Raw genomic sequence first — 21266 nt, forward strand, 5'->3', positions numbered from 1 at the left:
GATTCAAACTCTTTTTATTCTCTGTTGTTAATCTATGAATTCCAAATACAATAGCAAAAAAGGACTGAGTGAAAGACTGTGTGTGCATGTTGAACCAACTGTTGACCAAGACAAAAGAAGTATTTAGTATCATATTAATTCAAGTGCGCGTTTTATACAGAAAGTATGAAGAATAAATTGCAACATTGAAGCGTACGGATGAACGAACTATCAACTGTAATATTATTCGCATCAATGAGATTAGATTTCGATGTCACTAGAAATGCTTCATTCACGTTCCCCGACCATGAATAAGGGTTACAATGTTTGAGTTATTCAATAAACTTTCATCCATAACAAATGGTGAGGTCGCCAGGTAGCCCGTCCACGTCACACATGACAGTGCTGCCCGGCAAGTCGAAGTTGACTCGCCACGGCTTAGCGATGAAGGCATCTCGCTCTGTGACGTTGTGCGCCCAGAACATGAGTTGCGGCTACGGAGGAAAAAATTTTAGTTAATTGAAATGGAGATAACTGAGTTAAAAAAATATATGCAACTTTGAGTTGAAACAGAATGCCCTGAAATCGCACCCTATTGAAATTAATTAACGAATATATAAGAATTTTTAGTGTTGTATAATTTGTTTAGCAGTGAACATTCATATGTTAACAATCTTTTTACTTACATCAAATTGTAGGTCGTGATGCAAGCATTAAAGCGTGTGATGGATTGTTAGAAATAATATGAACTCATGAAAAATAATTTCAGTTCATCAATAATTTTAAATATTTTCGAATATTTTCCAATTATAATACTTATGCACAAATTTGACCAGTTTTGTTTGCAAATATCTAACATTTTAGAATCAACCGTAAATAGATTTTTCTCAAATCCGCATTCATCGTGAAAATTCAATTACGTTTTAAAATTTATTAACTAAAAAATTCAATTACGTTTTACTTTATTAGTAAAATTAACAATGTTGTCTAAAATAAATAGATCATAGAACCTGTTGAAATATCAGAAATGAGAATTTTGTTTCTTTAGCACAAAGACAGCTAATAAAACTTTAAAATTCAAAGCGAAATGTTTTTGGAATTTTTGTAAAACCTTAATCCGTCTCGAGCTCTGATCTTTTCTTAACTTCATACATGATTTCAAAGGCTTTGACAAAACTGGCGGCTGCTGAATAATTTTTCGTTCCTTTGGCCTACGGATTTTAATTTAAGGAACTTTCCGGTGTGTTTGTGACTAATTATTTATTTATTTTAGTTCAGAAACGAAATGTCAAGCGGCGCCCAAAGCTTTTGCTTAATCGAACAGTCACTATTTATTATTTGAACTTTTCACTACAGCGCGCGCTTGTAAGATTCAAAGCGACATGCATTCTGGATGAGCAATCGACGGCCCTTGAGTGGCAGTGTTAGAGTTAAGAATGTCGCCGTTGTTCAGCGCTTGAAAGAGTCTTGGGCTCATCTAATTTACCCTGAGATAAAAGTGAAGCTTTTGTGACACGTGCGAGACAACAATATTCTGACACGTGCACCATCAAGAATATTTTGATTTTCAGTTTCCAGCTTCACAAATTTAATTTTATGATGCGTTACGGTGGGGCGGTGCCATTTTCATTTGATTTTTGTTCAAGGAGTGTAGACATAAATTCCATCAAATTTTCAGTGTATTTTACTGCTTTTATCTTACCTTCATTTCTTTGTCGTTATTTTAGGCTGGCTAGAATATTCTTTCTGCAACGTAGTAAAGATTTTCAACTGGTGGTAACATTAATTTTTTTTCGTACCCGTTAGCTCGTTATATGAATGGTACCTCGAAGTAATGACGGCAAATATTTTTAAATTTTATGCAACGAGATTTGTCTTTTTTCTCAAAAAATACTGTCAATTATTTAACTACTAATCATTTGAAAAAAGGTACCTGATAAAATGGATTTTTTTTTTACTTTCGGTCTCGATTTCAACATTGATTGACGCAGTTAATGAGTCGCAGGTCTTTGTATCGAGCTTGGTCGGACGGCGCGAGATCATTTGCGCAAGTTAATAATCCTTATAACTAACGTCAAACATAAATGACAGACCGTATATTCGGGTGTATATGAGTTCGATCGCAATTTGACTGATTAAAGTTGGAATTTTTCACAGGATGACAGTGGTTCTTATTTCTTACGTGGTCCCACATGAAAGTATAGTCCAATAAATTGGGGAACTGGGAACTATGTAAAATTCCAGGCACTACGCTGTCAATTTTTGCAAAATATTGTGGCAAGTAAGATGCCGATGCAATGTTCATCTAACGATATTAAATTAATAAATTTTCCGATTGAATATGAACTTCCTTAAACTTTTAGGTAACATTGAAATTTGATGTAGACAAATTGAACATATGAACTCCTATTTGACAACTGAATTGTCATTATCTACTACTCTAGCTCGGAGAAAAAGAACATTGATACAGAAAAAAACGTAATGTTGAATTGACTAACCCGGAGCCCCCGTGTCCGAATGTTTGTTTTTATTTCCAAACTTGTCTCGGACTGACTTGACCTCATGCGATCGACGGCTGGAATTATAATAACAAATGTGCTCTGATGCGGGCAGACCTCACCTCAGTGTCAACGTAGAAGATTGTGTCGTCGGGCAAGCCGAGGAAGGAGTTTACCGCGGCATCAGGAATTTTGTTTCCTTGAATACTGACGTACATACTGGGGGCCGCTAGCTGCAAGGAAATATTTGATTATTATTCGAAATGTGGAAAATATTTGATTATTACGAACAATTATGTTACACAGGAAAAATTCGCGGTAGGAGCTTGCATTTCATTAAACCTCTGATCTTATATTCATATCAATGAGTAAAAATCACGAAGTAGTTTCTTTATTTTAACTGATTTATATATCTTCATGCTTTACATGAACATTAGGCTGCGTTCAGGGTAGATTTCCCTTGTTCAGTAACAGGGATGGAATTTTTCGTTTGAATGCATCGTTTTATGCATTCATTTTACATTCAAAGAAATATTGATCAATTAAAGACATCGGCATAGCGTTGGATTAACTGAATTTGACATCACGCAGCTGCTGTTCTATTAATCACGCAGCTGTTATTCTGTTTCCGTCTTTGCGCGATTGAAACATTAAAATTCTACGCGAAATTTGGGAAGAAATTGATATATTTGTGGAAGTGACTGCAAACAGCTAGTGACAGTGAACCATGGACAGTGGAACCATATACGCATAACTTTATTGAATACAATGTAAGTTCGCCTGTAAAATTTCGGTACACAAGTTGTTAATTTAGTACAAGACAATTCGGGAGAAATTTTGTTGTTCAAAGAGACATGCTTGTAAAAGTTCATTTTGCAGCTTTCAGTAATCTGAGTAAATTCAAGAATATTTGCATCAGTCATGATTCTGGAATCTCCCCCCCCCCAAAAAAAAAAGAGTCTGAAAGTAGTCAATCATTCTCGTTAAGTACAATTGTAATCATATAGGCAATAATAAATTGATTATAAATTGAGACCCATTAAAAATCAATCATCAATCAATCAATGCTAGTAGTCCATTAATCGTTTATCAGAGGCCAACACAAGTTACGAAGCAAACGCGCACAAGACAGACCTTAGCGATTCGTGAATACCAAATCCAAACAGTGTTCTTCACATACGATTTGACATTCAACCCCAAGCAATATCCCTTACATGCCATTTGATATTCAATTTCAAGCTACCTATGTCTCTTACACGATTTTCTTTAATCAATTTCAAGCTTCGTCTGGCACACGATATTTATTGTTTAAATCAAATCCAAGTCGCTAACACGATGTTAATTCTTCAATTGAAAGCTGTATTCGTAAGACGATATTCGTCATTCAATTTAAAGTTCGAGCCCTCAAAAGCAATGCGTTATTTAATCGTACATGGTTTCGCGAAGAATTAAAAAAGTTCTATATGATGTAATATAAGTATATTTTCAGACTGAATGAATGAGATTCAAGTTTGTTTATGTGTTTAGAACGCCATGAAAAAAAGCCTGTTGCTTCTGTGAGTTGTAGTTACGTGCTAATTACGTCTTTGTTATTAATGACTGAGTTGGGTAATGATTTATTGAGTGAATTCAAATAAGAGAAGAAATGCACAATTCCAGTCATGGTATATTCATTCACAGACACGATTTCATTCACAGACATATAAACGTATTTCAAGCATTCATTAGCGTAATTTCTTACCAACTCCGAGATCATTTGATTAATTATCTAAGTTTAGATTCATCAAAGTTTACATAATTTAAAAATGCTTTTATAATTAATCCGCACATACCTTTATGGTTCAATATGTGCGCAAATTTTAAGCTTACATACTGAAGTGCTACGTTTGTGTCATGAATAAATGATAAGCTCTGAGCTTGCCCTTTTGATGACTAAGATCGGATTCCAATCTCGTGATTTGCAACTATGTAGATGCAATGACTGTATGCATTCTGATACTGATGGATGTTATGCAATAACTCACGCATGATCATTTGCATTCAGCGGACTCGAGGCATGCGTGCAATGTATATTGCTTGTCAACGGAAAATCATTGAAGCTGCTGGAAACCAGTCGAAATATTCTTGCTGATGACTGAATTGACAGCTAATCCAGTAACTATTGGTACGAATTGTTAACATATATTATTATGACGTCACACTAAATAGAGTTTCAGTACTCATGAGGTAACAATGAAATAAAGTGGTACCTGCTATTTTCCGAGTTTTGCTGATAGGAAATTCGTGTGATCGTCGTACACTTTCTTAACTGAGTGCAATAAAGAGTGGCTGCAATGCGAATGTAAGAGAAATGTAAGCTAATTTAGTTACTTTTACTCCGATTCACAATAAAAAGCTCTACTTCATTCGAGTGCGAATAGGCACGGATTGAAGTAATGATTCTATAAATTAATAATTTTATCATTCAATCCATAGTTTGATGTTGTTATAACTGCCGAGCTTCACCCTAGATCAATAAACTTACAACAAGATTAGCTTTTATTCTATTTTTTAACTAACTTAGCTAAGTTCTGTCAAATTTGTTAATCAAAGATTTATTCAAGTATTTGTAGGCGTAATAAAGTTAAAATTTTCTACAAAATTACAATTGAATTATTTGAACAAGAAAAGCATCAGTAACGTGGGGTATAGACTTCTACCCAGTGTAGAACGCCTTTAAACGAATCCATGATTTGAACACAGTTGTACCTGGTCGTTGAACATATGCACGGGGAGCGTGACGAGGTTGCTGCTTCGCACGTCCAGTTTCTTGAGGTGGGCGAGGTTTGTGATGTCTGGCAGGTACCGTAGGTTTGTGCCTATAGTCGTCAGCTCCTCGAGGCTCACAAGGTAAGAGAATACAGCTGATGGAGGAATAAATATCTTTGTTATTTATTAATATTAACATTATTATAATAATATTTTTTGTTGCGCACAAGGAAAAGATAATTCGGGCTGTATGAGCTGTAGCACCATCCTGCTGGAACCACACGTCTCCCAATGCTTCATTTTCAACAATGCTCTCCATCCTGGGCTGCAAGAAATTTTGCAACATTGCAGCATAGCGTTCGGAATTCACTGTCACGGTTACTCCCTCCTCCTCAAAGAAGTATGGGCCTATTACACCAAATTGCGAGAGGGCACACCAGACCTCTAGTTTGGGAGAATGTAGTGGTCTTTGATGGATAATTTGTGGGTTATCTTCAGCCCAGTAACGAAAATTTTGCTTATTTACAGTCCCACAGAGGTGAAAATGCTCCTCGTCACTGCTGAAGAACGCTGCGTCGGGAGCAATCTGTTCAAGCATGTTTTCGCACAGATTTTGGCGGCTGGCAAAGTCTGCTTCGTTCAATTGTTGGGCCATCATCGTTTCGAAGATATGGAAATGAACGGAAATGAACGCCATGACGTTCGTGCAGAACGTCATGGCGAGTGGATGACTGCTGCTCTCACCCTCTCGACATTTTCTGGTGTTCTGATGGACATGCGTCGGCCATGTGTATCTCTTCTTAGTGTGCTAAGAGTTGCCTCCAACTGCTTAACCCAGGACCGAATTGTGTTCGCCTGAGGAAGAGCATCATCGAGTGGAATATTGAACCGCTGCCGAAAAGCGTTGCAATCACGGACTGATTGTTTTCGAAATATGCGCGAACAGCAAAACCACGCTGTTCTCTTGACCACACCATGTTTGCTACTGAAATGGGAATAAGAGAGGGGCTGGAAAAAAGCACCCGCACACACATCCCCTTCTTTCCCTGCGAGCACTGACTGCTCTAAACTGCTCAATTGGTTCTGCCCCACCCTGTATATTGAGATTTTTTATGTGAAATTTTGATATGTTTGTGCTTAAGTGAATCGTCTTTCAAAAATCAATTAATCCAAATGCCAAAAAATTAATTCAAATTTATAGGAATAATTGTTCGTATAACGACCCAAAATTTATCTACAAATAAAATGCTCCATCAGGACGATAACTCACACTAATTAACTTTTAATAAAACCAATCTCATGCATAAGTTTAGAAAAAAAAAGTCAAAATGAAGATACCGGACAATCGAAACTTTTCACGTTGATGACGATACAAAAGCAATTTATTCAAATTAAATGCAAGATTTCAGAGAAGATTAATTTCTGATAAACAAGGTTCATTGTTTTCGCAGTGGTAAAATCAAAATAACTTGATGCTATATTTTTTCAAATCCGGTGCAATCAGATGAAATTAAATGTAATGGTAAAAAGAGTTCCAATATGACACAGTAAAAACCAATTAGATTTTTTATGCCAACTGCGTAAAGATGTTCAGAGAGCATCCGTGTTCGTCGGCTAGTGATCACCTTTGTTTTTTTAAGTGCAGGATACCAACCCATGTCGTGTTGCGGGTTTGGCGCTCTTGAACGTTCGGCCTTTACGATCACGTAAAGGCTCACTTACAGAACACTACTAGCGTTAACGTTGGTTACAGTGTTTGCTGTAAAACGGCACACATGCAGTGTATACTGATAAAGCATACAGTGAATGATGTATAGAGCATACATGCAAACAGGGCTGTTCCGACTTGAATTTAACTTTCTTTTTATGGTAAAAAATCGACGAAAACTTTTTTTTATAAGCTCACATAGGAGAAATATCTTTAGTTGGACAGTGACCAAACAATTTAGTTTTTCTTCCGGAATATCTGCAGCATAGGAAGTCTGTTTCAGGACTTTGTTTTTTTAAGTGCAGGATACCAACCCATGTCGTGTTGCGGGTTTGGCGCTCATGAACGTTCGGCCTTTACGATCACGTAAAGGCTCACTTACAGAACACTACTAGCGTTAACGTTGGTTACAGTGTTTGCTGTAAAACGGCACACATGCAGTGTATACTGATAAAGCATACAGTGAATGATGTATAGAGCATACATGCAAACAGGGCTGTTCCGACTTGAATTTAACTTTCTTTTTATGGTAAAAAATCGACGAAAACTTTTTTTTATAAGCTCACATAGGAGAAATATCTTTAGTTGGACAGTGACCAAACAATTTAGTTTTTCTTCCGGAATATCTGCAGCATAGGAAGTCTGTTTCAGGAAATCTCTTGCTATTCTCGCATCAATTGTCGCCGAACGCAGACGAGAATAAGAAATTAACTGTAATTGGCGAGCAATAAGGCGATGTTTAACTTAGGAAGGCGCGAGCAAAGGAAGATTACAACAAATATTTTGTGCTGTAATTTGCTAAGAAACTAAATAATACCTAAAGATCTGCTGAATGGAAACTTGTTATTAATTCATAATACTGATAGACAGTATATACTGAACTTTTCATTATTTTCTGAAGATTTCCGTAGAAAAATTTAAGTTTTTTGTTTCGAAAGGTGTCGACACTATGAAAACGAGTATTCCTTAGTTCCAGTACAATATCTCTGTCCAAACATGAGCAAACGTATAAGAGAATAATATTGACGATACAGATGTCACAGTACAAAGCATTAAAATTTCAACGCCGAGGAGATGAGTGATAACAGATTAATTTCCTTTAAAACTACAAGATATATTAGCAGGAGGCTCAATGAATAATGCCGATTAGTAAGAGAAATCATTTTACAACAGAATCACTCATAACATAATGAACAGAAATGCAATACGAGATCAGAAAAATCGTCTTCGTCACTGAAAATTAAAAACACATAGCGTAAGTACGGGGGATAAAAATAGACGAATGGATTAAATTACAGCTCAAAATTCTGCCTTCATCATGTATCTAAGGCTCTAATTCGCTCTAGTGCGCCGCTAGCAGGCATATGCGATATATGTTGATGAAGAATCATTACGGATCGGAGAGACATAAAATAGTGATGGTTTTTATCCCGCCATTTTCTTGTGGATCAAGTGAGTGATTTAATGGAGATTTTAGATGGTCTTATCGTTGCAATGATTTATTGCTAATATTTATAAAAATCCATTACCATCTACCGTTAGATATTATGTGGATATTTAAAGCTAATTTTCCAAGAAGAAAATTTTTCTAAACAGCTAGTGTTTACATAAAGCGACTGAACCAGCATGAAAGTACTCAGAAATTCGATTTCTGGCACAATAAATTAGACGCTAATGAAAGATAGAAACAGAAGACATGTATGTAGATCTATCTTCTTATCTATCTATAGAGATAAAGATAGGTAGCTGATTCATCTAAATAAGATTCATCTAAATTGTGAACATGGAATGAGTAAATTGAAGGTGATGCATTTGCAAAACATGGTCATAACGCTCAGAAAACTTATTGTATAAAAATATTGTATTATATAAATTAAGTGTTGTATAAAATTTCAGGCTTATTTTAAAGGGAATAAATCTAGCTAAAAATGGCAAATATCATACACTGATATTGACTGAACAGATAATATGTTTTTTTAAAAAAGCGAGAATATCGTAAAATTTTGTGTCAGGTTCATAATATTTTCTTAAAATGCTCACGTATTAATTATTGTGCATGCCAGAGGGTTGGTGATAAGTCATTGAAATATGCTTGATAAAGAAGCCTCGAAAACAAAGTGGGATGTTTTTTGGGTCTATTTGGGCGGAGATATGGAGTTTTCATATATTATAACTATCACGTCTGAAGATAATGAAATAGTGGCAATCATTAGTACTCACCTCCATTATTGTGTTAAATTAATCAAACCTGAATTCCTACAAACCAAAGATTAATAAAGCCGCTTCCTAAAAGTGTTAAAAAAGAATAACGAAAGTGCTTGTCAAAAGTGTTAAAAGTACAATCTGAAAAGGTTATTATTTGTGGAACCAGGTATAGAAAAAATAAAAAATGTAATATAGATGTAACATTAATATATATGTAATATAGATGTAACATTTTAACATTAATGAGGAGAGGCACATATCCAAAAATCCTAAATAAGAGGCTCATTTAAAACAATTATCAGCCTTTCATACTTTGTTGTTTGATCTAATTGGACGGTTCTACGAAGTTATTATTATTATTATTGATGAATTAAAGACTCCATAAGTCAAGTTGCGCTCACCAGATTCCAGGGCCAGATTGAGATTGTGGTCCAGAGCGAGCACCTTAAGTTCGGTCATGAACTCAAACGCAGTCACGTCGATGAAAGAAAGTTGGTTGTTGTCCAGCCGCAGCTCACGCAGCTCAGTCAGCTCAGCCAGGGTGGTGGAGCGAATGTCAGTCAAGCCGTTGTGGCTCAACAACAGTTCCGAAATGTTCAAGCTCTATTCAAAATGTAAGAATTAATTTTGCTGTAACGCGCTTAGAAACTCCTGAAATGCGTTAGACTTCTCCTCATTTCAAACAACATGATTAATTGATTATTCATCATATATATTTGAAGTAAGATTTCTAACAATGCTCACAGAACAAGAAGTAAGGAAATAATATTTTACTAAATTACTATGTACTGAATAGCAGAAGGCAAAACTATTTTGTTAATAATACATTGAGAAACAAATCCTGATTGAAAGGCAAATACGATTTTTACGGGCTTGATTTGTTCTGAATCCGAAAATATTCCCGGAGAAAAGGGCACTAACCACGTTAATCAGCTTGATCAGACAATAACATAGGTGAAAATAAAGAATTCATCTTAGTGAATGCTAAGGTAGATTTTTAGCATGAGCGTAGCTCCTTAATCATCGGATTACATCCGAATATTGTGATATTTCGAATTATCCACAGTAATTTACATTTCGGCCGTTTAACAACCCTATTATGGCTATATCATGCAAGGTCTCTACAGCAGCAAAGGGAAACTCTACAACTTCTGAAAATTTAAGATTTTAACATAATTTAAACTATTACTGCCATGACCAATAGTCTTAGAAATGGTTATAAATTTCTTAGGAACATTGCTCCTATCGTCTTCAGGGGCAGGATTTCGACACCATAATGTTGGAAGCAGGCTTCTATTTTCCACCTGGTATACAGTCTGCAGCATTCATCGTCACTTAATCATATGGAGAGCAACATTAGCCTTATCATATTTAAATAGATCGTACAATTATATACATACGTTGGTCAAGCAGTCTGCCGGGAGTAGGTATACAGTCTGCGGCATTCATTGGTATTTGATCATATTAAGGGCAACATATTAGCCTTATCATATTTAAATAGATCGTACAACTACATACATACGTTGGTCAAGCAGTCTGCCGGGACCTGGACGAGTGACAAGAAGCTGCAGTCGATGCGCTGCATGCCAGGGTAAGCGACCGATGCGGAGACATCGCACAAGCAGTCACCCGCTACAGGCACGGCAACGTACGCTGCTAGCAGCAGCACTGCCATCGTCTGCCACGGCTCTACCTGCCACCATAGCAAAAACACACTGAAATAACAACTACAACCTGTGCAATTACTAATTAGCTTTTTTAAAATTATCATACAAAAGAAAATGCTTTATTCTTACATAAATTTATAGTTTTCCCGATATCGATATGTTAAAAATTTAATTTCATCATCTCAGTCAAATTGGAAAATATTCAGTCGTAAAATATTCTCAGTCAATAATGCACGACAAAAATATTCTGAAGAATCTCGAATAATTCAATGTATACATTGTTAAATGAAAAATTAATAATTTATGGTGACGATTCTCATTAATTATTCCATAAATAAGACGAATATATCGATTGAAATGCGTTCAGAAGTGAATGAAGATTATTAGAGGGAATCTAAACCAGTGTAGAATTTAAAATTCTACCAAGGCTATTCAGAGAACTTGGCCATGAATTTAACAAATTCAAACAGCGAGCTTTGACAGTAGTTTAACTTTTTCGGACAGCATTTTATTTTAGCCAACTATAAGTCACATGAAGGAGAGTTGTAAGATCAAAGACTTTGATCTGTCGAGTGTGAATACAACCAAAGGCGGGTGATGAAAGCGCAATTATAGAACGTCATGAGATACATGGCAAGCAGGCTCGACAGCTTGACTTCTCGCTTCAGCATTTGCGTAAAAATGCAAGCTACGTCGCTACATTATCTAAGCTGCCCAAGCAGACAAAAAGATATCGGGTTTGACCGACAACGCGTAATGTTTCAACTCTTTCTTTTATGTAACAAACAATCGTCGAAATTTTTTATGCGGATAATTTATATTTTCTTGTTCATTATGAACATACGTATACGTTTTCTTGTTCATTATGAACATATACGTATGCGTTTTCTTGTTCATTATGAACATACGTTTAAGTATTCTTGTTCATTGTAAACATAGGTTTACGTTTTCATGTTCATATTGAACATACTTTTACGTTTTCCTGTTCATATTGAACATACTTTAACGTTTTCTTGTTCATTATGAACATAGGTTTACGTTTTCTTGTTCTTAATGAACATACGTTTACGTTTTCTTGTTCTCTCAAATGAACGCAAAGACTGATGAGCAAAATTTTAAACTTTGCTTTCCATTAACCCTTAAAATTATCTGAGCATATTTTCCCGTTTAATACCTTCATTTTTGGAATGATTCTAATGGTCTTAATGAAGTTAAACCCTCCTTTGAGGTTGAATGACAAATTGATTTTGAATGTTCTTGATAGATTTCACACACAAGAAAATTTAATATTTATAGAGTTAAAGTGAAATCGTTCGATATGTTTTCACTGGCACGAGGAATTCTGTACACAAACTTCTGCTGTTCTGGGCCCAATACACGAGTAAGAATAAGTGTAGCTTTTTATCACTAGAATGATGACCAAATGTTCGGTTCTCAAGATTGGTGCGTGGAACCCTATCAGATAAGATACTTCTTATATGAGCTCATAGACAAGAATATAACGTTAGTTTTGAACAGCTTTTCGCAATTGTCTTTTACAATAGTTAATAAATCTGAGATCATATGACATTCAAGGGTTATTGACTACAAATTGTACATTGTGTTGATTAAAATACCTACCGTTAATTACACATTATATAGTTACCATTAAGCAGATACAGCACAAAGCTCGCCGTCTAAAAACAGCAACCGGTCGCGGTCAGAATAAAGTTTTGTAGGGTTTGAAAACAACGTGATTAGTACGAAGCTGTTTAATTGCGCTAGAAACAAATGTGTGGTTCAGTTTCATTTGTAAAATAGATCATTTCTATTGAAGGCCGGCAACTTAAGTGCTGCATGTGGCGGCGTTATCGGCATTGACGGTTCTTAAATCAGCGAAAAAAGTATCAACATATCGACGGCACTGTAATCACTGTAAACTTTTAAGACAACGTCTTAGATAGCAGAATAATACGTATATGTAGCATTTTGCCTTTTATTATATTCTGTTAATGCTGTATTCAAGCATCACCAGGCGATAATAGGTTGAGGCAAACTTTGGTTTATTGAATTGGCAAAAATGTACGATTTTTGCAAGCAAAAATGCAATAACAAAGAATATACCCATTCACAATAATAATAGCATGAATAACGTCACAAACGATTTTCGCAACAATGCTACGTAATAAATAGTCAAAATATATAAAAGAATACGCTTATGAGAATAAAATTGAGCGTGTGTAATGCATTTAAGACTCATGAATCACCAATGACTTTGTCCCAAATAGACAAACTTTGGTCAGCACAAGTTTCATGGTCATGAAATATCAACATTGCAGTCATGACACGCTTCCTCATTCGACAATACTGCTCGTGCGAAATCTAACTATAAATTATTATTCTGCATTATTATTATAAATTTAAATTATTATTTAGAATAACAGCATCAATAACAACCGTTATATGTTAGGCTCAAAATGAGTATAGGTGCGATAGTGGAAAAAAATATACATTAAACACTTCCCCTTCGCAGTAGTCTGTTAAAATTTGTTAATATATCATTTGTTAAAGCATCTCTAACATGCTCAGGAATTAAAGTCAGAGAACTGCAATGAAACTCATCAGATCTCTGTAGAAAACGCTCCCCAGCGATCAGCGTACGATGGAAATTTATGAATTCCTAAAATAAATTAGCACTTCAGCACACAGCTGAAATTAAAAATAAATTGAATTTTAACGCCTTAGCCACTAGAAATAATCATGATTAGACAAAACTATTTATTAACAATTTTTAAGAGATGAGAACTAAAACTGGCATTCAAACTTCTGCGTTAAAAATGCGCATGGATTCTAAAATGAGCAAGACGGGATCAGTGCAAGTGGAAGCTAAAATATTAAATCACTATAGGATATACTGTATAAGTTGCACTACTCGCCATGCAATTGCAAAGCGCAATTGCAAGATGATATTGACTGTTTAGTTAACTGGGCTGATACGTGGCAGCTGCGGTTTAATGCTGACAGGTGTAAAGTACTTCACCTCGGGAAGAACAATGAACAGCAAGATTACAGAGTGAGAAGACATGGTTGCAACGAGAGAATAATGAATGAAAAGTCTAGTGTGGAAAAACGTCTCGGAGTTTATGTCGACAAGGAGCTGAAATTTGTCTAAGCATGTTGAAACGCAAGCTAACACATCCAACAAACTTCTTGGACTAATCAGACGCTCATATACGAGTTCCTAGTTGCAGAAGCAATGAAGCAGTTGTTTGTTGCTGTCGTGCGCCCGAATCTAGAGTTTGGAAACGTTGTGTGGTCACCGAGATTTGAAAAGAACAAAAATTTAATAGAGAATGTTCAAAGACGTGCATCAATGATAATTCCAGGCTTGAAGGGCAAGTCCTTTGAAGAAAAATTAAAGATTATGAAGCTTCCAAGTCTCAGATATCGACGTCTGCGTGGGGACCTTATTGGAGTATACAAGTACATATACTCATGCTTTATTCAAGGTCCCAGAAGGATTACTAGAATCTGAAACAAGAACCAACCAACACCAGGGGTCACGGCTATAAACTAAAGAAACTGCTCTGCAACTTATCCACGCGACAACATTTCTTCTCGCTTCGTATCACCGACATGTGGAACAGCCTCCCTTCTTACATCGTTGGCGCTCCGAGTATGAACGCGTTCATGAACAGGCTAGAATAGATGAAGCTATGGATTATGTGGAGCTATATCTTCAGACTTGAAATGCCTATAGCCCCATATCGAACCCGGTGTAAGTCTAGTAGCTATTAAACACATCCAACAAACTTCTTGGACTAATCAGACGCTCTTACGAGTTCCTAGATGCAGAAGCGATGAAGCAGTTGTTTGTTGCTGTCGTGCGCCCGAATCTAGAGTTTGGAAACGTTGTGTGGTTACTAAGATTTGAAAAGAACAAAAATTTAATGGAAAATGTTCAATGACGTGCATCAATGATAATCAAAGGCTTGAAGGGCAAGTCCTATGAAGAAAGCTTAAAGATTATGAAGCTTCCAAGTCCCAGATATCGACGTCTGCGTGGGGACCTTATTGAAGTATACAAGTACATATACTCATGCTTTATTCAAGGTCCCAGAAGGATTACTAGAATCTGAAACAAGAACCAACCAACAACAGGGGCCACGGCTATAAGCTAAAGAAACTGCGCTGCAACTTATCCACGCGACAACATTTCTTCTCGCTTCGTATCACCGACTTGTGGAACAGCCTCCCTACTTACATCGTTGGCGCTCCGAGTATGAACGCGTTCATGAACAGGCTAGATGAAGCTATGGATTATGTGGAGCTATATCTTCAGACTTGAGATGACTATAGCACCATATCGAACCCGGTGAAAGTCTAGTAACTATTTCAAACTATCGTCAGTCTTGAGATGATCCGGTCAAATGATACGATTTTCGATTTTCTGTGAACAAGGCAAGAAAAGTTCAGGAATCGGCGACAGGCGACATCAGGCCTACTCTTCAGCTCCGAGATCACTATGTTATGTTATGTTATGAATGCGTAAAACTGAATGAGGAGAGTGCGTTAGTATATTTTCATTTTGATAAGTCCTCCATTTATGCCACGCCCGTCTAGTATACTATTTCGTGCTTCATGCCGACCACTCGTCAAAGTAATTATTCAATAACAATGCGTAAAAAGGGAACAATGCGTAAATGTTTTCATTCGGAAGATATTTAATAAACAAAACTTCCAATTCCTTTGACATAGTCTCAGATTTTGCGTATAGGGAGCTTAGCAGGAAAAAATATTCGTATAAACGCACTAGCAAACAATTTCATGATATAACTTTAACTAACTGAATTTATTGATTGGAGTAAATACCAGGTGGGGCGGAAACCCATTTAGCGAAAACGAATTCCGCGAAAATTCAAATTCAGAGTGCATTGCATGGGAAGACTTCTATTTACCAGTTTGAGCATGAGTTTTGCTTCAACGATCTGAATGAACAAACGTTTAAATTTAAATGAGATTGAAATATTAACCTACCACGGCTTTTGGATTTGTTCTAACATCCATGCAATTCATTTCAAATTTGAATTTTTGTCCAATATCTTCTCGCTCATTGAGTTATCGTCACATCTGGTGTTCACTGCAGAAACTCACGTCTCACAGATAACCTGAAGACTATCCCGAGCGTAATAATGAGAACCTCGTCCATTGTTCCTTTCCATACTTTGGTCCCTCACGGATATCTAGATGCCGATTTATTTCGTTGTCAATTCCTGTATCAAATGAATTGAAAGTTTTACTCACTAAATGCCCGCCTTCTTGCATATCTTCATGTCCTATTAATGAAGAATTTCAGAGATTGGTTCATACATCAGTTATACGTTTTTTACGTTATTTTTTTCATGTTGGGTATGGAATCACCCAACTTATTTTCCAGATTGGCTGAGCACAAGTGAGGAGTTATCGAAATTAATGTTAAATAACACAACCTTCTAATTATTTTATACGCATTCTCACCGAGCAGTGCCGCGACTCGGCTGCTATAGATAGGGACTTTAAAATGTTTGCTTCCACTTTCGGTGGCACTGCATATCAAACGAATTTAGACCCCCTGTATTTCCTTTAGCAGAAGCCTTGACTGAATGCCTCCTTCATATCTTATACTAATGGAATTTTGAATATCTAGGTTTATCTGCTTTCGATCTTTTTTCATTTATATTCTTTGTGATCATTTTCGGTTAATTTTAGTGTTTCTAAGTTACTCATGAAATAGATTTTCGACTTTACAATGGAGCGGAACTCCACTTGATGTTTCCGATGAAAGTAAAGTGAATTTTTGCGACAATTTCTTTATATTTCTAATGTCTTTATTTCTCTCTTTATATTTCTTTTGCGACAATTTCAGAATACTTTAATAACTTTGTATTTCGATTAATAGAAAAATTTTTATTTTTAATATGACAAGATTTAGAAAAAATCCTGCAGCCGAGCTCAGAATAATTGATGCAGAAAAATTCTAATTTTGCTTTGTCTTTTGAACTTTTCAGTTAGCATATGGTAATTAGAAATTATTATGATATGTCACTTATGTCGCAAAATTTACTGAATGAAAACCAAAAATTTAGTTGTAGTTAGTACTACAGGAAGAATATTTACATGTGAATCGTTATGAAAAGCCAAACGAACATTAAACTGAAATTTCTTCATAACCGTTCAACACAGCGCTCCTTGTATAGAATCCCTAAGCTATCTTGAAATATCCTGCAGGATCAAATGCATGACCAAATGAGCAGTTTAGAATATTAAAGCAGCGTTGCCATAAGCTTACTGAGAGTGCTAAACTATGAACGTTTATCAGAGGGTGCTTAGCTGAGGGCTATGATCCGTAGCTTAATTAGAGTGCTTCAGTAATGGATGAAGCGAAGGAATAAATTTGCTGGAACGCAGCTCTTAAAAGCCAACGATCTATATGCTTAATCCCAGTACATAATGTGATATGTGCATGATGACAGAAAAGAGTAGAGAAACTGACGTGCCAGTACAGTAATGTTATATTATAATGCAAATTATATTGATTCATTCACATGAATAAACGTTTGAGATCTGTCATCAACTTGGATAAAAAACGATAAATGTGAAAAGTACAAATAAATTCATAATAATAAACGATAAACGAAATAAATAAATTACGAAATAAATAAAAAATAATAAACGATAAATAGTTTAGATAGTGGTAACGTGATATATCCTTTCTCCTGCACACTTTAAATTTCCAAATAAATTTTTATTTCGCTAAAGCAAATAAATGCCGCATCTGAAATAAGTTTTATAGATGAATTTATTACAGTTGAAGATTATAATCGAAATGACATATAGATAATAGAATATGTAGATTGGAAAATTTTTCAATATTTAATTAATTCATTTGAATTCGTTTTTCGACGTGTTGATTTCAGGTTCTAGTTAGGGAGTAGGAATTACCCCTAACCAGACTTCATTTCTGCCTCGACGTCCTGACCCTCGCGAGCGTCTCGATCAGAAATCCCACTACATCACGTATAGCTTTTATAACGCCTGGATGACGTCTATCCATTCAGACGAAATTACAAAAGATTTTACTTGAACAGGAAGATTCCTACGTTTAATTGAACTGGAAGATTTCGTCAGTTAGTGTTCAAAAATTGATTTACATTCGGAAAATTTCTCTTTAAAAATATATTTTTTTGCCTTTTCTTAGTCATTTATGATTATATATCTGACGATTTAAATGACAAAGGCACGATTCGCTAGCGCAAAAATTGAGTAAGCAGGCAAAACAAACGACGAACCAAATTTGATCGGTCCGAATTTAAACATGCATATTTTTATTTCCAAGGTCCAATAGCCTGCTGGCAAACATGTCGACTGAGACATCTCCATGCAGATGAACTAGCATATTGGTCGTCAGCCACGGTCTCCACCACAACTGCTTCGGGAAAACTGTCAACTCGTCTGCCAGCGTTCAATGTGTTACAATTGGTAATGTCTCACGGAAATTACTTCTATCGCATAACGACATATTTCACAACTCTCTTGTTTTCACGCAGGTCTTGCTGAGTTTGATAGAACTTGTGCGATATCGTGCACTCATGGCATTCGATAATAACATTCTTGCCGTAACTTTGCCATACCTCTGTGTCTGTTGATGCCACATACCGGATCAGCGTACCGGCAGGAGTTGAGTATCAAGGTTAAAGCTCATGAGTAACACAATAAAACATTGTCGCCGCAATACCCGGTGTGGAAAAGCCAATATAATCTTCACATATCACACCAGAAGCACAGACATATACGATACCACTAACGTCAATCTCAACCATGGCTGGATTTACTTTTACTTGGCCCGACCTAATAGCACCAAATAAATAATTGCGCTCATCTACGCAATCTTAATCAACACAACCACATTGTAGAACGTCTTTCTTGACACCACTGGTTTTAAAACATGGCGACCAACTCTTCATGCGTTCACGTAATCAAAAGTTACCTCGCCGGTTAGTACGAGCGCCGGGTAGAGTGTAGACAATGCAAATGGCCTAAATTCGGTTTGAACATATCCGCACAACTGGGGAACTTTGTCTTGAAAATTTTAGGGCGTCATTTCATGTACGGTACTCTCAGAAATTTCAGTTAAATAGTTTACAAAGTTTGAAACATGCTGTCAGACTCGTGTATTTAATGATGCAGCGCGTGTTGCAAAGCAATTTCTCCTTTGTTGCTTTCCGTCCATGCTTCAAGTGACGGATGAGATAGGGACCATAGATTGGGAGTCCAAATTGGCCACGAAGCTTTGTCGCAGCTGATTTATCGTCCGGTTCAGCTGCGGTCGATCTCATAAACGATTTTTTCTTGCATTTCTAGAACAAGAACTCACAGATCCGACTTACTTCATGACTTATTTTCAAATTTACTTGACCGCTTCGAAAGTGCTGCGATAACATTGAGCTAAGATTTGAAAAGCCTGAAAATTTTTCAGCGAATTTTCTGCGAAATTTTGGTGTCTGCCTGATAGCAATTCGCAAAAGTGCCCTGCATGACTGACAGACTTCTCAGACTTTCTATTTACTCAAGCAACTTAGATTTTGATGTGGTAGATGTGATGGTGATTCGATCTGAATATTTAGCGCGGCTGCTGGCTTTAATCTTTGAGATATCCTCGATTTTTTTTTATATTTGGGTTATTTTCAGACGTTCTCATTTATTGGAACGTTCTTTAATGAATAAGTAAATTTCGACATGATTTTCATGAGGTATTGAAACGAGACACATATGGTTGTGTATTGCCTACGAGTGATCGAAAAACTATCTATCTTTCAATTGTCTATCAACTCGATACTAGATCAAGTTCCTGTTATCCAATTTGCACGAAATTTCAATTTTTCAATCAAACTGCATGAAACGAATTTTTTTTCTAATATGAATAAAGTTTGAATTGCCTATTAGTTGTATATTGATATTGGTATAACAGTGTATAAATAAATATAAATGAGTGAAAAGCGAAAAATTGATAAAATGAAAAAGAAGTGTAAAATGTTTTGAACGTGCAATAAAAATGGACGGAAAATTTCCGAAAACTGAAATGGAAATGTTTGAAAAATATTCAGAAAATTTTTGGAAGATATGTGGAAAATACTTCATGTATAAAATGAATTAGGTGAAATGTACCGAAAATGCATGAAAAATCCATTTAAAGGATGAGAATATTATAAAAGTTAGAATGATGCCTGATCATTTGTTTATAAATTTATTAGAAATTTATGGTTGATAAATTAACAAAGCAAAAAAAACTGATATAAATTGTTAGATGAATGAGTGGAGAATTTTTCAAATAATTTAGGAAAAATGTGTGTATCTAGTTCATGAGCTTAATATATATTTCAAATTTTTAAAGCCAGTAAAAAAATATTATTATTATTCACAAAGAGGAGTGAGGCTGCGAATAAAAAAAGGCACTCGTACACACTAGAGCCCGAGCCGGCATGCATCGAAATACTGGAAAAAGGATGAAGAATTTTTAGCATTGCCACTTAAATGGAATTTTCAGCAGTACGTATTACTGAACTTTGGCCTTTGTTGCAGCATTACATATGCATTAGGTATTTCTCTTGATTCTTCCTCTCGAAAGGTAACTTTTCGTGCATTACAACTCTAGTGGCAACACACGAGGGTTGTGGGCAGAGTAGAATACGAATGAAAGCACCTCGCCAGGCCGAATGGATTCACAGATTACACGGCACAATTTCCTTTAATGTGTATATCTAAACAATAGCGCGACGTGAGAGAACTTCAAGCACGTTACTTGGAAGGTTATCTGAGCTTATCGGTGTTTTAGTTTGCCAAGCGTTCACTTATATAGTACAGGCTCTCGAGAAGAAATGCTCATGAAGAATACATATTTTTGAATGAATGCAAATTGGACTGAATAATACTTATTTAAAACATTGCAAACAGAGAACATGCCCAGCATCATGCGCTTAATTTCAGCTTTTCCAAATCTCCTTATCGAAATTATCCCTCTCGTTCACGGCTCTGTGCAATTAACTACAGCGGGAAGTTGTAGGCATCTCATCAAATGAGAAACGCTCAATTCGAGCAATGGAACGTGTAATTGCAGCAGCTGCAGCACTTCAGAAGGAGCTTTCAAAGTTTGATTCTGCTATGTAGTTGCCCTGAGAGCTGGGCTGATCCTGTTGGTCGTGTTCACGTTCACCTTGGCCCGTTGCTTGCGTATCTGATTACGGATTTGACGGCCTGATGAACTGTACATGGACTTACGAGGAATATAGAGTTTCTGTTCTTGGATATTTTCCAAGATTTTATGATAAATATTTTATAAAAATATGTTACTACTGGCAATATTGATGCGATCTAATTAAAAATTAGCTACCATTTCATACATTTGCAATAAACGACAGATTATTTCGTCAAATTTTTAAACCAAAA

The 21266-nt window shown here is 36.0% G+C and overlaps 1 protein-coding gene across 1 annotated transcript; it reads right to left on the bottom strand.

The window, feature by feature from the left end:
- LOC108676675 (leucine-rich repeat-containing G-protein coupled receptor 4) lies at window positions 1-12172 on the bottom strand. The gene is made up of 6 exons (XM_018164793.2): window positions 11980-12172; window positions 10661-10831; window positions 9540-9741; window positions 5226-5380; window positions 2600-2710; window positions 1-473 (listed from the first exon to the last, which is right to left on the bottom strand). Exons 1-6 carry the CDS (start codon window positions 11983-11985, stop codon window positions 327-329), a joined length of 792 nt encoding a protein of 263 aa, XP_018020282.1. The 5' UTR covers window positions 11986-12172; the 3' UTR covers window positions 1-326.
- Window positions 12173-21266: the final 9094 nt, after the last annotated feature.

Source organism: Hyalella azteca, unplaced genomic scaffold, assembly GCF_000764305.2.
Source record: "Hyalella azteca isolate HAZT.00-mixed unplaced genomic scaffold, Hazt_2.0.2 contig8774, whole genome shotgun sequence".
Lineage (NCBI taxonomy): Eukaryota > Metazoa > Arthropoda > Malacostraca > Amphipoda > Hyalellidae > Hyalella > Hyalella azteca.

Coding starts and splice junctions, on each gene's coding strand:
- LOC108676675 (XM_018164793.2), bottom strand. Junction 2,711..5,225: donor TGCATATGTTCAACGACCAG/GTACAACTGTGT, acceptor ATTTCCTTGCAG/CTAGCGGCCCCCAGTATGTA. Junction 474..2,599: donor TCTTCTACGTTGACACTGAG/GTGAGGTCTGCC, acceptor TTTCCTCCGTAG/CCGCAACTCATGTTCTGGGC.